This window comes from Solea solea, chromosome 14, assembly GCF_958295425.1.
Source record: "Solea solea chromosome 14, fSolSol10.1, whole genome shotgun sequence".
Taxonomy (NCBI): Eukaryota; Metazoa; Chordata; class Actinopteri; order Pleuronectiformes; family Soleidae; genus Solea; species Solea solea.
In genome coordinates, this window is record NC_081147.1 from 15055126 (window position 1) to 15071108 (window position 15983).

At 42.1% G+C, this 15983-nt stretch overlaps 3 protein-coding genes across 3 annotated transcripts in view; 1 reads left to right on the top strand and 2 right to left on the bottom strand.

The window, feature by feature from the left end:
• Window positions 1-15983, bottom strand: part of LOC131472878 (putative monooxygenase p33MONOX) — an 81711-nt gene that overhangs the window by 26528 nt on the left and 39200 nt on the right. The gene's annotated exons all lie outside the window — the stretch shown is intronic.
• LOC131472877 (uncharacterized) lies at window positions 2193-5192 on the top strand. Its single transcript, XM_058650350.1, has 2 exons — window positions 2193-3294; window positions 4083-5192. The coding sequence occupies exons 1-2, from the start codon at window positions 2324-2326 to the stop codon at window positions 4318-4320; spliced, it is 1209 nt and encodes a 402-aa protein (XP_058506333.1). The 5' UTR covers window positions 2193-2323; the 3' UTR covers window positions 4321-5192.
• Window positions 4421-15813, bottom strand: mapk9 (mitogen-activated protein kinase 9). The gene is made up of 12 exons (XM_058650349.1): window positions 15597-15813; window positions 12306-12452; window positions 10983-11112; window positions 10806-10864; window positions 10424-10562; window positions 9682-9847; window positions 8340-8411; window positions 7586-7768; window positions 7170-7294; window positions 7009-7072; window positions 6452-6523; window positions 4421-6343 (listed from the first exon to the last, which is right to left on the bottom strand). Exons 2-12 carry the CDS (start codon window positions 12419-12421, stop codon window positions 6207-6209), a joined length of 1263 nt encoding a protein of 420 aa, XP_058506332.1. The 5' UTR covers window positions 12422-12452; window positions 15597-15813; the 3' UTR covers window positions 4421-6206.

The following is a 15983-nucleotide window of genomic DNA, read 5'->3' on the forward strand; positions in this document are numbered from 1 at the left end:
ATAATACAAAGTGAATGACTGTTAAACTTTGCAGCTTTGAAGCACACATACAGGGAGAGGTTGAGAATCAACAGTAACAGGAAAAACAGTAGGAATGTTCATTTCTCAAAAACACACCTGCATGCAAGAATACACACGTCTGCTTTTGCTCTTTGTACACTTTCACCTGATTTCTTTGTTTTTATGTACATAATGTATTTCAGTGGTCAGCAATTGGTGGCCAGGGCCCACCAGCATCAGTATCTGGCCCGGCAGATGATTTAAAAAAAAAAATTCTATTGCTAGAATTGACAGTTAACCTAAACTAAATGTTTGGTTTACATTTGCAAATGTAAGCAATATGCATATGTTGTGCATGTTGTTACATCTCTCTATAACTGCTCAGCTCTTCAGAAAATATACTGCCTCTGTACTGCATGTGGAAGCTTCACTTCTTAAAGCAGTCTCTTTTTAGCAGAGGCCCTCCCCATTACTCTCCATCAAGAGACTTGCTAAAATAGCCACAGAGACCACTCCCCCCCCCCCCCCCCCCCTTCCTAGAACTCCCCTCCATCCATCCACCTTCACTTTTTAGAGCCATGCAGATCTGTGTTGCCATGGAGTCTGTTGTTATGGCTACAAACAGCTATGCAGATGTACAGGAAGCGGAGAAGGACACAAAAGAAAGCAGGGCCAGGGTGATGAAGAAGCTTAACCTCTAGTAGAGATCCAGCAGTGATAAAACTCAGGGTATAGAGACAACACAGTTGACCATCATTTGTTCAAAGACAGATGAAGGTCAGGGGCAAACCTTTAAAGAGATATATACACGGGACTAGAGCAAATGTGGGACATTCCAGATGGTTGTTTCTTTCTGGTGGAGCAGATGCCTTATTTCTGAGCATCCCTTTAGAGTGCTACGATAACACTTCAGAAAAACGAAAAAGCAACGCTCTGCCAACATTTAAATCCTGCACATTGTGCGTCTACAAACATGACAAAACACTGTGATTCCTTCCCTGCGCAGACTTGGAGCAGGCAGCGATTTACATAGAGCAGATAAGAGTTTTATCGGCATGGACAGACAACTGAGTGTTTGATGTGTCCATGCAGAAATGAAGTTTGCAGTGTGTCCCTGGTTTATCTGACATTGCAGAGACACTCTTGGTCTTTTCATGCAGCATAATGTTCTCAGTAATGCAGAGAAAATCTGTGACACCGCCCCCTGAAAATGGCATCAACAGGTGGCTCATGGTTAAAGGACACAGTGAAGATCAACAGGGCTTAACATGACAAAAAAACAATAAAAAAAAATAATACTATTTTCTTAAATAGCACATTAATATGTGTGCATATATCTATACATAGTGTTTGTCGGGATATAAACGTTCTAAAACCTCATCATTGTTTTCAAAATGTCATTTCAAGGGCCGCCACGCATGCGCTTCTCATGACGTTGTCTGCAGCTCCATCTTGTGGCGTAAACACACAGCAACCACTAAAGTGCTGGTGTATTTCTTTCCTTTGACGTTCTCTCCCTTTTCTCTCTGCCTATCATCACACAGGGTCTTTCACCTCTACAACCAAAACAAAACTCCCCAACAGTGTGTTCAGGTTCCCCACCTGTGTCTCCTGAATCTTATTATGACTGCATGTTCTTTGAAATGTGCAAAACAGTTCCCAGAGGTGATATAAACGCACTGAGTGCACTGCTATAGATTTCCCTCTGTCTGAACAGTGATAATGCAGATGGAATGCATTAAAACAGGGAAAGGAAATCAATGATCCAGCTTAAATGAAAAGGCTCGAGCAATATGTATGCAGAAAAATTCAGAGTAATCCGGCGAAGATCTGTTACATCCTTTACTGTATGTAGGTGTGAGCCTTCATGAAACTCACTGCAGTGATATTGAGTGCAGATTATGTGGTTAATTGCCAGTCTCACTCTTTGTGCTTATGGCCACTGTCTATTTCTGTGGTTGCAGTTATGTGTGACTGTCTTTAGGAATGTAGCAGACTGTATTACACCCTGGTCCCTCCCTCAGACGCTGTGCTAAAGTAACAGCTGATGTCAGTCTTGCTTAAAGACACACACACAGAAGGGGGGGTGAGTGAGTCCCCATTGGCTACGCCCACACTACAACCTGTCTACCGTGAGGTAGTGGCATCAAGGGCACAGTAGAGAGCCACCCTCTTCCCCTCCTACACCTTCATCTCCCCACGATACATCAGCACTTGACACAAGGAGGCTCCATACCACGCCCTGAATCACCATTTACAGCAGCAGGAGGAGGGGAGGGCTGTTATCTAGGGCACCCAGCACCCCCATGTGCTTGTTTGAATTATGGAGCTGCACTGTCTTCCTGCCGAGACCCCAACCACAGCCAGCTCCTGCTCCACGGACCGCTTGTACGACAACTGCCCACCTTTTGCACAGCGTGGGAGGGCCAGGCCAAAGAAAATGGAGAGTAGGGTTCTGTGCCCGGCTGTAACCAGACTCACAGGCCCCTGTGGCCCTCTGTCTGCTCTCTCCCCAGCTGTGGCTGAGGTTCCCACACTAGACGGAGCTCCTGGCTCCTGGCCAGATCACAGCTACTGCAGCTGGGTAGAAGGTCTGGGAAGACGGGGCTGGGTAGCAGGACTTGGACCCGGCATAAACACAGGAAGAGGAGGAGAACAGAGAGGTGGTGGGGCAGTTGAGGACAGAGCTCATCTCAACCAGAGTCCCAATCCATCACAGAGTGAGCAGCACAGGAGCGCTCTGTCTCTGTATGACAACATCCCTGATGCTGTCACCCCGAACAACCCCCGGGAGATCTTTGAGATAGAAACAAGTTTCCAGGAGCACGCGCAGGAACAGATGTGCCAGGCATGGGCCCCTGAGCAGATCCAGGGACAGATGGAGAGTGAGGGTGTGAGTAAAGACAAGAGCCCCTGGTCATCCTGTGAGATCATCCTCACTGAAAGTGGTTTCTGTGAGCAGGACCAGAATCCAGACCAAGAAAAGAAGCAGGAACAGGAGCCAGAGTCGGACTCAAGATCCCAGGGATTTAATCAGCATGACCAAACACATCTCCAGCTCCAAATATCACCTCATGTCCCGACAGAACGCTCACCTCAGCTGTGTCCAGCTGACTGCCAGGCCCTGTGGCCTCCAGCCGAAGCACACAACCTGGAGCAGCCATCCTGGTCTCCCAGAGTGCCTCCTCCCGTACCCTTGGCTGACCCCTCTGCCAGTGCCCTCCGCAGCCTCCTCACCAGCCTCCAGCAGCAGATAGTCCGACAGAGAGAAGAGTACGAGGAAAGAATAAGCAGGTAATTTTAATTTTGCCTTGTTCAACATTTCCCTTTTTACACTTCACGGTGCACATAATTACATTAAGCAGATAAGAGCTACCATGTACGAGAAAATGGTCCTAAAATGAACATGTCTTTGCTGCAGGCTTCAGTAGTAAACTTTCAGCCCACTGACAGAACTCAAGCGTTTTGCAGTTTTGTGTCGTCTTTCCAGTGAAGGGTCACACAACGTTCCCAGGCTCAGAGAATTGTGTCCAGTCAGCTGTGCTCCTCTGGTCACCAAGTTGACCCTAAGTTTGACCCTATATCCTGTTTGCTTCATGTTGCACAAACAGCTGCTCAGTCAGATCCAAACAAAATCTCTCATGAGAAACACTGTATAATATTATTTGTATTTTTTTTATTTTTATGTGCTGCTTTAAGGGCTGTTTGCTTTTGCAAATGTATTTTCCATCAGTTTAGAAAAAAAATCTACATTTTGAATGGTAAAAGGAGGCGGCTGACCTATAGAAACAGCTCCTGCAGTGGAAAGAGAGCTAATTTAAGAGAGCATGCTGTTGACTCAGACAAAACACATACCTCATTTAGTATCGATATAAATATACATATACGCACAAGCCTCAGTGTAAGGTTAGGTCATATCCATAAATCCTGTCCAAATCATTTTTTTTTTTATCCCCAACTTGAGTCACCTGTTCTACCTTGACTAACAATATCAGGCTTCAAGTATCAACAACCAGACAACCGGCTGAACTGTGAGTGTGACGACACATTAGACTGCTGTCTGTCTCTCTCCTTTTCGTCAGCCTCGAGCAGAGAAACGAGGAGCTGCAGGTGGAGGTTGTGCGTCTGAAAACGAACCTCACACAGCAGCGACACTGGTACCAGGCCATCCAGGCTAAGATTGTGGAGTCTGAAAGAGCCCGTGCTGCCGCCGAACTACGCAACGCAACACTACAAAAGGAGATGGAGCAGTTCTTTGACACCTTCGGGGAGCTCAACAATGAGGCCAAGAAAACAGAATATATTGTGAATGGCTTTTGAAGAATGTGTTTTGTTTCTTATGCTATGAAAGAGAATGCTAGGTGAAGGAATATAGGTGATACACAGCTGTTGGATAAAAAAAAAAAAGAAAGAAAATAAATCACTGATGTCCACTTTATTATAGTTGCGTAAGGGCCAAGTGACAATGTTGTGATCATTGCAATCACAGAGGACATCTTTGAAAACAGGAGAGTCAATCTGAACGAAAATGTGAGATGGACATTGTACAACAAGCCTTTCTTTGATATCGTGGTAAACACACAAGACATTCTGATGACGTCGTTGATACTCAGTCCTCATTTGACAGGATGTCAAAGGTAATTTAAGGCATGGCTAAAAAAGGAAAACATGGCACACCAGTCCTTAGTGACTCCATAGTGTCATATTTCTACATGTCCATCAAACTGTGCAATCAGTTCAGCAAAAAAAAAAAAGGCATCTCCTCAGTCCACTTCCAAGGTTCATCATTCAAGTTTCATTCTTGAATTGCAAGGGCAAGATTTTGCTTCAGTACACTTCATCCACAGCCTATTCTTTGTTGCTGGGTCAACATCCGCCATAGACACTGCTGACGGGGCGACTGCCGACATTAAGGGCAATTTGAAGGAGATATCTGACACGTATATGCTTACAAGCAAGAAAGAAAAACATAAACAGGCATGAACAGCTTTTCAGAATCAAGCATCAAGGTGCCGTCAGTAAACCTAAAAATGAACAGGTTTGTCTTGTAACCATTATTTGTGTTCGACTACCTTTGCAGTACACGATGACGGAGCCATGAATTATTTTGAGACTGTCCCTGTACTAATGGAATGGTTTGGAAAAAGGTCCAGCCCATGCGTTGATCTGATAATAAAATGATTTGACATTTATTTTGAATGGGCCTCTCCATATGAAACCTGTGCAACATTTTGCCAAGACATAAAAACTAATAATACTTTTGCAGCCTCTTCACAATCAATAGGACTACATCAGTCTTTTGACACACACATTGATATTTTGTACCTTATATCAAATTGGGATGATTGCAATATATAGTTTGACACATACTGTATTTGAATTTCTTAACAAAATAAGCACACTGTATTTACTGTATTTGAAATAAAAGGGTCAACAGTCACGGTGAGCGTCAGATCTTTACATACAGTACAATATATCAGGAAATAAAATGGTAACACTGCAATCACAATAACCCCCTAACTGAGAGGAGTAAAATCTCAAATCCACATCACTCAAGCCAAAGAATCCAAAACAAAAACACTGCCGCAAGCACCACTATAGAGATCAGCATTTACTGTGAGCGAGCTACAGGATGCATCAAACATCAGATTAGTGTTTGATCATTATACGGACATCGGACGCTTAGTGTGATCGACTTATGGGAAGCTTTTGTTCTTATCGGCGTAACATGCATGAAAGCAGCTGGCACCTGTGGTCTATGTCCACGAAGGGTCTGCACTAAATTGATGAGGACAACCCCTGGTCTCAACTTAATATTAGCTAAAAAAATAAAACTATTGAAATACAGGCATACAAAACAAACAACAATCCTCCACTTTCTCCTGGTGACCTGAAATTCAGTATGGGTGCATACGCCAGTACAACAATATCCACAAAGAGAAGGAAACTTTGACCCACGAATAGTATAGATAGCCTTGACCTCTCACCAGCAGTCCAATTGGAGCGTTCCATTAGAGCATACAGGGAAAGAAAATAGAAAAATAGACCTTTTCATTGAGGTTAAAGAGGAAAGAAGAAACACACTGGGGGGAAGAAGGGAGGAAGTAAACAGAATAAAGGAAGGCAGTAAATGATTGATATTTGGACATTGTAAATGGGAGGTGGACTGAGGCAGGCAGACAGGCAGATGTTGCAAAGGATTGTGTTCACTGACTCTCGTCCAGTGGTCCCGTCAGTGTGTCGATGCTGCTGCTGTCTGTGTCTGAGGCCAAGGTGTGCTCCGTGGACATGGACGAGATGTCGTTAGCCGAGGAGGACTGGGACGCTGAGCCCGACACCACGTCTGAATAACAAAAAGGAAACACAGTCTTGATCTGAGGCTACACTACTTCTTATAGCGGTCTCATAACCAGTGCGGCTAATAATGAATCCGGATGGCGCATGTACTGACCAGAACAATCTTCTTTCATTAAGCCATTCTTGTTCCTCTCTTCCCAGTCTATCACCTCTTCATAAATTAGTTCTGTGGATAGAAAAAGTATTAGTATTACATATTCTACTCATACTCTAACAAGTTCTAGCACCCAAGTTTCAACCTGAATGTAAAAACAGACATTTATAGGTGGTTTGAGCATGCATGGAATTTAAAAACATCTCTTTGTTCAGTATGCCATTGAAAAAAGAACGAGGAGGACTGATACGATCATATGTGGTGATGCATGCCAGGTGTGAACATTTATACTACAAGATCAGTGAGGACGGATGTTAACAACAGGTCTGAACAGAGTCTAAGAATGAAAAGACATGTGTTCACATGAAAAACTGGACTGAAATGCTCATACCATTCTGACTAGTGAATTCTCACGAGGAAAACTCATAAAGAATGAAGGGGATGTTTAGCCGTGACCTCAAGTACTTGAGACAGTTCCATACTGAACATTCATTTAAAAGGTAAATGAGGTTAAACTGCATTGCTGATACAATGCATTAGAGGGCAGTGCATCCTACCTTTCCACTGCTCAATGGTGTGCTCTCTCTCTTCCAGCTGCTTATCTGAAATCTGGGGTGGAGGCTGTGGAACAAAGCAATTCCCTCGTATCACACCGAGGACAAACACAACCACTGGTAAAGAGGTAAACCACATGTTTCAAGTGGAGCAATCGCCTCACCGCATCTGCCTCTGCAGGGTCATACCACACGTGGATGTAGGGGTGGTTGAGGGCCTCCTCTACTGAGATCCGGCACTCGGGATCAATAACCAGCATTTTGGACAGCAAGTCCCGTGCTTGACAAGCTGTTATGGCAACAGAGGAAGGGCTATGTAACTATGGAAACAGGCATACATTATCACAACTGAGTACTTCCCACGTGGTATCGAGTAATATCTCTGGGAATGCCAAAATTTCTCCTCTCTTTTCAGTGACGTGACGTCCAGGTTTTAGTGTCACAGATAGCATAAGATACCTAAGATAGCATTAGAACCTCTAACCTGCATGGTCATGGTTCTCTAAAGTGGCTGACATCCAGTCCTGTGAGTACATTTACATTTCTATCACAAGTGTATTTAAATATTCAAAATTCTTACTCTTCAGTTTGTCGTGCTCCGAGTCAGAGGGGAATGCCCAATCGGGGAAAAGCTCGGCAAAGCTGACGCCTGGATATTGTGGCTTGTTCATCACATAGTTCCTCACAGTCTCCATAAGTCTGTTCATAAAGTCCAGACTGGGTGTGCCCAGAACCTCAATGACCTTATTCCACTGGTCAATGTCTGGACATCACGCTTGTTAGGGAAAAACCCTGCTGCATTATTATGTATTTAACTAAATATGAAGTACGAATGAAAGGGGACGAATCACGTGAGAAATACATAATAGGATGCACTTCGCAATCTATATACTGTATAAAAACATTTTTGAATGACAATTGCAGTGAAATGGTCAGAAAACTGATCTATACCAGAATCCCACTGCACCAGGCAGGACCTGAGGTGAAGGTATTGAAACATTAGAGACAGGAAAACAGCCAACATAAGTGCAAAATATCAAAACCACTGCAGTTTGATTCCCCTTATCAGTTTCGGGAAGATTGTAGATACTGTATTTGGACAACTCAGTTTTACAGATTAATTATCACCAGTTAAACTTAGGTCTGCTGGAAATATTGAGTCATTCCACTCAGCTGCTGATGCTCATTGCTCAGAGGGCGTAACAGGGGAAGCATCTCAACAGATAAGTCTAAGAACAAGAACAAGAAGAATGTCAAGATGAATGAGGTATTCGGTGCCAAATCATGGTCTGATGAAGGGTGAAAAAATGCAGGACAGCGAGAGTGAAGGATACGGTCGGTGCCCTGGAAGATCACGCTGCCCTTAACCATCTCTCCCATGATACACCCCACTGACCAGATGTCCACTGAAAACAGAGAGAACACACAACACAAGGACACACGTTAAAAAGGCATGAAGTAGAGCGGATCATATTTACAATGCAAACTAAATACACAGTAAAACAACACAGCTGTGTGAAGGCTGCACTGACGAGCAACATTCTCCATGATTATATTTTAAACAAACATCAAAACGCGTAAGAGCGGCTCTCGATATTTTGGTTCATCCTCTGGCTTCATCGTGACTGGATGCTTTCATCACATTCATCTCGAGGCTGGATCTCTGTTCCCTCTCTGGCTTGAGAACTAGACGCAGCCTTCCAGCCTTTTCTCCTCAGCTCAGCTTATCAGTTTGCACAGCTGTGGCTCTCTCTCTCTCTCTCTCTCTCTCTGTGTGTGAGTTTGTTTGTCTGCTGAGTAGAGTAGGCTCAGTTCACTCGCTACTTCAGAGCATTATCACGTGGCAAATAGCCATTAAGTCCTCTCATCCTTCTGATAATGGCTCCAGATCACGACCAAGCAGATAAAAACTAGTCTTAGCAGACATCGGTCTTAATGAATCATAACTTGGCAAGAGACAGAAAAGAGAACGGTTTGATTACTTGTTTGATATCTTGAACAGACAAACAAACAGATGATGTGAAAAACAAAATTATTTAACTGATCTTAACAGTCAGATTTATCAACTCTTTAATTACGACGTGAACTGGATGCCCGTATATATTCAAAGTGAGTAGATAAACTATTGCCAATTGTAAAAACAAAACAACAGTTATGTCCACTTAGTGTCTCCTGTTTCCACTCTGAAATGTCAACTGGTGAGTTTGAGATAAATGAGAATGTGGGTAAAGTCCTTTCCAAGAAAGAGGATTTTGTGAGGGGTAATTTCAGCCATTATGCAGCCAACCAACCACTGCAGTGGGGTAGCAGACTATTAAAGACATTCATCAGTGACTGATCAAGACTGGTTCAAAGGATTCCAGTGAAAAACATCTTGGCAGACTGCAGCGTCTGTTCACATCTGATATGCTCCTTTCTCATTTGAAATGTTGCTGTGTATTGTAAAAAAAATCAAGTCTATAAGACAAACAGATAGCCCTACTTTTTTATCTTCAGCATCGTGTTATGTAAAACATTTTTTCCATATTTGCTGATCGTGTATTTATGATTGAGCCTGTGTTATAATGATGGCTTGTTCCACAGCGAACCAGTTACCTGTATCAACATCATTAATGTAAAGAACATTAGCTCCAGAGAATGCTAATTGTATGATTGCTGCTTGGTAACTCTGCTCACCGTTCTCCTTATACTTCATGCCCAGAATGACTTCGGGGGCACGGTAGTATCTGGTCACCACGTAAGGTGTCATCATGAAGTTAGTGCAAGCTGTTCGTGCCAGGCCAAAATCCAAGATCTTCAAAGTGCAATCGGACTTCACCACAATGTTACTGGGCTTCAGGTCCTGAAGGAGACAGAAACTCGATAAATCTAGAGGAACGTACACAAACAAAAACATTTGGACACAACTGGTGCCTTGTGAAAGATTACAATGTTATTTTGGAGTCAGGTATTTGACCGACAGACAAAACCTCAGTTTCCTTTGAGTCGAGAAATATCTTCATTCTTTTCTTTGTTACGTGCCCACCAGTGACACTTGGTCCTGTTAGCGTAACTGTTAGCAAAGATGGCAAAGATGTAAAACACTGTTTACATTCTCGGAATGAGGTCCCGTCCTCCTAGGAGTGGGTCTAATTAGCGTTGCAGATTCAAGCCTCGGACCAAGCGTCACTGGTGGGCACGTAACAAGAAAAAGAATGAAGATATTTCTCGACTCAGGGGAAACTGAGGTTGGGAAGCACACTTTTTCAAAAATACTAGCCCTATTCTAGTAATACAAGGCCAAATGCAAATCGGTGAAGTATTCCTTTAAGAGCAAACTGAGCAAACTAGTTTGGGTCACAGGTGCAACACAACAAACCTGACATTCTCATTAAGACTGATAATAACATGGAGTCATTGTCATTATTTGAAAAATTACCCTATGGATGATGCCAACAGAGTGTAAGTGTCTGATGCCACAGAGAATCTGGTAGAGCAGGTAGGACATCCTCTCATGGTCCAGGTCCATGTGGATCACCTGGCATAGGCTGGCATCCATTAGCTCCATCACCAGGTACCTGAGAGCAGAGGAAGTGATGTATGGATAAAGAATAGAAGGTTAGGTAAAACAGACACACGACTAGAATAATTAGTGAAGAAAATTTGAAAAAAAAAAAAAGACAAAAGCCAAGAAGCTTAAAAAACATAGTAGAGAACACATAGACTTCAGCTACATCTCAAGTAGAAAAAGAAACACAAGAGTAGATTGATAGAGCCAAAACAAAAACAAAAACAAAAAACAACACTGCACCACCACTCACAGATCCTGGAATTCCTCCAGGGACTTCTGAGGCGTGAACACATTGATCAGACGGATGATCTGCAGCAAAAAGACAAGCCAACAGAGGTCAGAGTACATAGAGTCTGTGTCTGAATGCCTGAGTTCACTCACTCTGGGCAGTAAAGTGCATCAGCAGTGCAATCATCATTAAGCTCACATTTTTGTGGTTGACACATTTCAGCAACACCAGCTCCCTGTAGGCGCGCTTCGCATGGGTCTGGTTCTGGAACGGCCGACACAGCTTTTTCACAGCTACAGGTATACCAAGCACTGTATCTATTGCAGAGCTGGTCACACGCCATGCAGAGGAGGGCACATGAAAAGACATAGTGGGAAAAAATTAAGCGGAGATGTTTTTCTCTCCTTGCTTTACACAAAAGAAGGGAAATAAATAGTATGCAAAATGTGCAGGTAATTAGACCCATTACAAAGAGACACTTCAGTCTACTGTCCTGCTCACAACATGAGTATGCTGAACTGATCATTCAAAAAGTGACGTTTTTCTGTAGCCTTTCAAGTCGCATACACACTTATTTCACTGTAATGTAGTTTGCATCTGATGGGAACATAGGAAAAACTCATCAAGTGACCAAAAAAAGGGAAGGTCTCTTATGGAAATGTCATAAAAACAAGGCCATTAGATCCATCCAACTTGTCATAGACCACTGTGTTATCTCAGGGGACTATGAATATAAACGTAAGCCCTTGATCCCCATTGTTGGTACAAACAAAAAAACAATAAACAAAACCAAGTGAAATATGACGTTTTTGAAATTAATATAATGATTGTGGCATAAAAACTAAATAAGCAGAAATATTTCAATCCGTGTATACGTTGTAAAACATTGAAAGAGAACAAGAAAAAGTTCATATACAAACTAAATATTAAAAAACTACTGTATTACATGGTTTTATATTACAAACCTTGAAGATACACAGTAGAAAATGAAAGTTATAAGACTATGCCAGACTCAAACTGCTTTTTCAAATGGCCAAAATAATTTGTCTCATCTGTGACGTAGCCAAGCCAATCTGATTACTATATTATAAAAAAAAAAACTCTTGACACTGACAAAACAAAGAAACAATGACAGAAATGAGTCAAACATGAGCCAAAACAAAAAAAACGATTTGGATCACTTGAGTCTGCAGTCTGAAGAAAACCAAATAATTATAAAGTAAGTTATATTAGACAGAAGATTAAGGCAAATAAATACTATTTATAAAATCAGATTGTTTTGGCACATCATAATTTGAGTTATAAAGTTTCAAGACAATCAAAAACAGAACAATTAAACTCAAGTTTTGCAATATGTAAATTACAGAGTTTCGAGTTGCAAATTTTTGATTTGAAATTGACTGAAAATTTGACAATATAATCACTTTTTCGCCCTAAATACGTGCAATCAAAATACTCATTGGCTTGGCTGGTGACCCAATGAGCAAAATGCCACTACTATGCTACGGCACAGTGTCTCACCAGACGATGCCCTGGGCCCCGGAACCAATTGCGCGGAGCTGCTGGTAGCGCTTGAGTACAGTGAAGGTGGAGTCGCCCACCTGAACGCTGTAGAACTGACCCTCTGCCTCACTCATCCTGCTGAACAGTCAGGACTACCAGCACTGTCTGCACACACAAACACACACACACGTACAGATAAAGAAATACAGACAGATGAGCTGTAAACAAACCCCCATATTGTAAGACGGGATGGTGAACATTAATAGGTGTACATGAGCGCAATAAGAATATTACAGTTGTTCTTTAATGCCACTGAATCACTCAAATGATAAGTCCATGACTCAATCGCTGGGATGTCTCCTGTCATTCTGAGTCTGGTCTGAAACCAAACACTCCATCACTGCTTCCTATTCTTTCTTTTGTTGTTTTTTGTCACTGTCCAGTTTGCTCATGTGACAAAGGTAGCAGCGGCTGGAGCCCGAGCAGAGGCCGTAAATGCTTTGGCGAGTGTGTAGTGGAGAAGAGAGGCAGCTGACAGCTTAGAGTTTCCTGATGCTCTCACTGCTATTTCTAAATTCACGCTGACACACGTAAACAGCATTAGACTAGTACTATGGGCATTTGCCAATTAAAATATGTTAATCAAAGTTAATAACAATAAATATTGTTATTGGACTATACTAGGGCTTCAGCGATTATTCGATTCATCAATTACCAAATGAATCGCCAACTATTTTGATAATCCAGTCATCGGTTTGAGTGGTTTGAATAATTTCAAATAAATCATTTGTGGACAAAACAAGACATTCAAGCACATAACCATTTCCAGGTTCGGTAAACTCTGATCAACCCCTTTCAACATTTTATGATATTTTAGGGACCAAACAAATACTTGATTAATCGAGAAAATAATTGACAGATTAATCGATAATAAAAAATAATCCTTGAAGTAATGGAAAATTACTTGTAATTTAACTGGCGTTCAATATTATTTACACTATATTACACAGAAAATGTCCTTAGTATCACATTAATTATGGTAATGTTTACAGCAGGAAAAGGTGCAGCCAATTCTTTTTTTATGGAAAAATAAACTTTAGGAAAAACTATTTAGCATTGAGTATAATTTAAGTTATTGTTTCTATGTTACGTTCCTGTATGAGGAAATTAAATTAAAACAGTCCTACGTCACCTGTTTGAATAGCTCATTAAATTGACCACATTGTATGTCTAAAGTCATCATTTATTTTCATTACAATTAGAATATTTTCCATTATTTCATTCATCTAATGAAGCATTTCTCTCCGTGCTTATGTCCTCATTTGTTCTAATCCCCAGGATTTCTGCTTCTCGTCTTGTTTGCTTCCTTCTGTTGTTTTTTTTCTAAGTTAGTTTATTATATAACACACAGTTTGTATTTTCTCTTCTCTGTATCACTTTGTATATAAGACAAAAGAAACCTTCAGATGTAGGAGGTGTGGGTCTGCAACGACACCATTAGTCAGACGCCACGGCAAATGAATCCTCCATCTCACCAGCTACTTTCTTCTTGTGTCTTGCCAGTTTTCTCTTCTTCTCAAATGTACATCCCACTTGTCTTTGTATTTCTTTTATGATCCTACCATTCCCTCACTCTTGTACCCTTTTCTGTTCTCCTCTCATCTTCCCTGTGGCCTCCTCAGCTATTGGAACTCAAGGACCGAGGTCCTGACAATTAGGTTTTTGATGAATATTACAATTATCACATGCAGGAAGATGCTTTCCCTATATGATTACCTAAAATGTTTTTAAATGCAGGTGCACAGGAATCATTTGGAAAAAAAACTGCCTTGACATGCAACACGGTTAATGATGTGACGGTCCAGTGTGTAACATTTAGGAGGGTTTATTGGCAGATACAAATAATTTGGTGTTCTGGTGCCTTAATATAAACCTCATAATATCGATTTGGTGATACTGTCGTCCTTCCTCGTGCAATATGATAATCGTTAAACCAGGGCAAACATTGATGTTTTCATTTTATTTTATTTAGTATATAGATTTAAAGTAAACTGCTAGTTTCACTCGCTGCATGTCGCTACTTCATGTCCCCTCACGGTGCTGCCGCTCAGGTGAATGAGGGAAATTAGGTGGAAGTTACCTGGCTGAAGAAGAGGGAGTTTACATCGGGATAATGGTGAAGAAAGCTACATTAAGAGATGCTCCATCCATGTTCAATACATATACTTTATGCAGCTTGTTCTCTATGTTGTGAATAAATAGAGAAATCCTGCATTTCTAACTTTTCACGCATGTTTTGTTTTCTTCAGTGAGACAGATATTGTGATGTATCGCTATAGGATTGTCTTGCAATATATTGACTATCACAGAATCGTTGTATTGTGATATTATTGGTACCGTGGACCATGTTTTGCCTCGCGTATTGTGACGTCCCCTGTGGTTCCCATCCCTAGTTGTGCCAACTGTCCACTCCAGTCCAGTGCAGCCTTGGGGTCTGGACATCTACTTATTTATGAATGCTTATTTTTCATTTCCATTTATGAACATGGATCCTTGGTTATATGTTCTAACACATAAGATTTTATAACATTCATGATCACAAACATGTTTGTTTATGAAACAATAATCTCACCTGTTGCCTCTTTGTATCTGAAGCTGTCAGGAAAAACATTTAAAAGTTTCCAAATACTAAAGTATTGTCAGATGGTAATCACAGTAATACCGTCAGAACAATCGTGACAGGATTTTTTCATATCGTCCCGCATGCTTCAGATTCCAGCTATGACAGATGAATCCATACATGGCTCGTGTGATGCGTTCTTGACAGGCACAAACTTGCCTCTCGTGGATGTGGCACGAATCCATCCTAACTGAAATGTTAGTTTGGAAAGCAGAACAAAATATCTGCCTGGCCTTCTGAAATGTCACCTGGCGGGCTAAATCCGGGCTAGGTTATATACCCCGACAATTCTATACAACGCAAATGGGACGATTGTGTACAATTATATAATTTCCACAGGCAGTGGCATGTCTGCTCATAGCGGTATGAAGTCATCAGGGTGACTGCAGAGCCGACACAGCCAGAGACCATCACAGGTCCTCACAGCTCAAGTCACACTAACATAAACGCCGGTTACATTCACATTCTATCAAAGTTACCGAGGCCTGCTCTCCCCGTCTTTCCACTGCTGTCGACAGCAATGCGGTACTTGGGCCGGGGGCTCAACTGAGAGCCGGGACGGACCAACGGACGACCGAGGAAGCGAGAGCGATAACAGTAGCGGCGGCGGCGGCGGAGGCGACACTTACCGTCTCCCTTCGCCGTTCCCACGGCATTTAAAACACAGACAACACACTATCTCCGTCCTCCAGACACAACCGACACTGGAGAAAGGTTTCAGACAACGGCCGGCAGGGCTGTCACCGGAGAAAAACGCCTCCTACGACTCCTAGTTTCCCTCGAGCAGCAGAGGCAGCGCGGAGCGGAAGAACGGGTGCGGAGGAAGACGACGACGCCACAACAAGCAGAGAGCGAGAGTCGTCATCACGCTCAGTTCGCGACAGCTGCCGTAAACTTTTCTCTTCACCAAGAGTTCGTGGTCAAAGTTGTAAATTCCGGCCACCGGGTTAAAACAAAGCACAAATATTAAAGAAACATTTATAATGTGACTTAAAATCTAAACATAATGTCATACA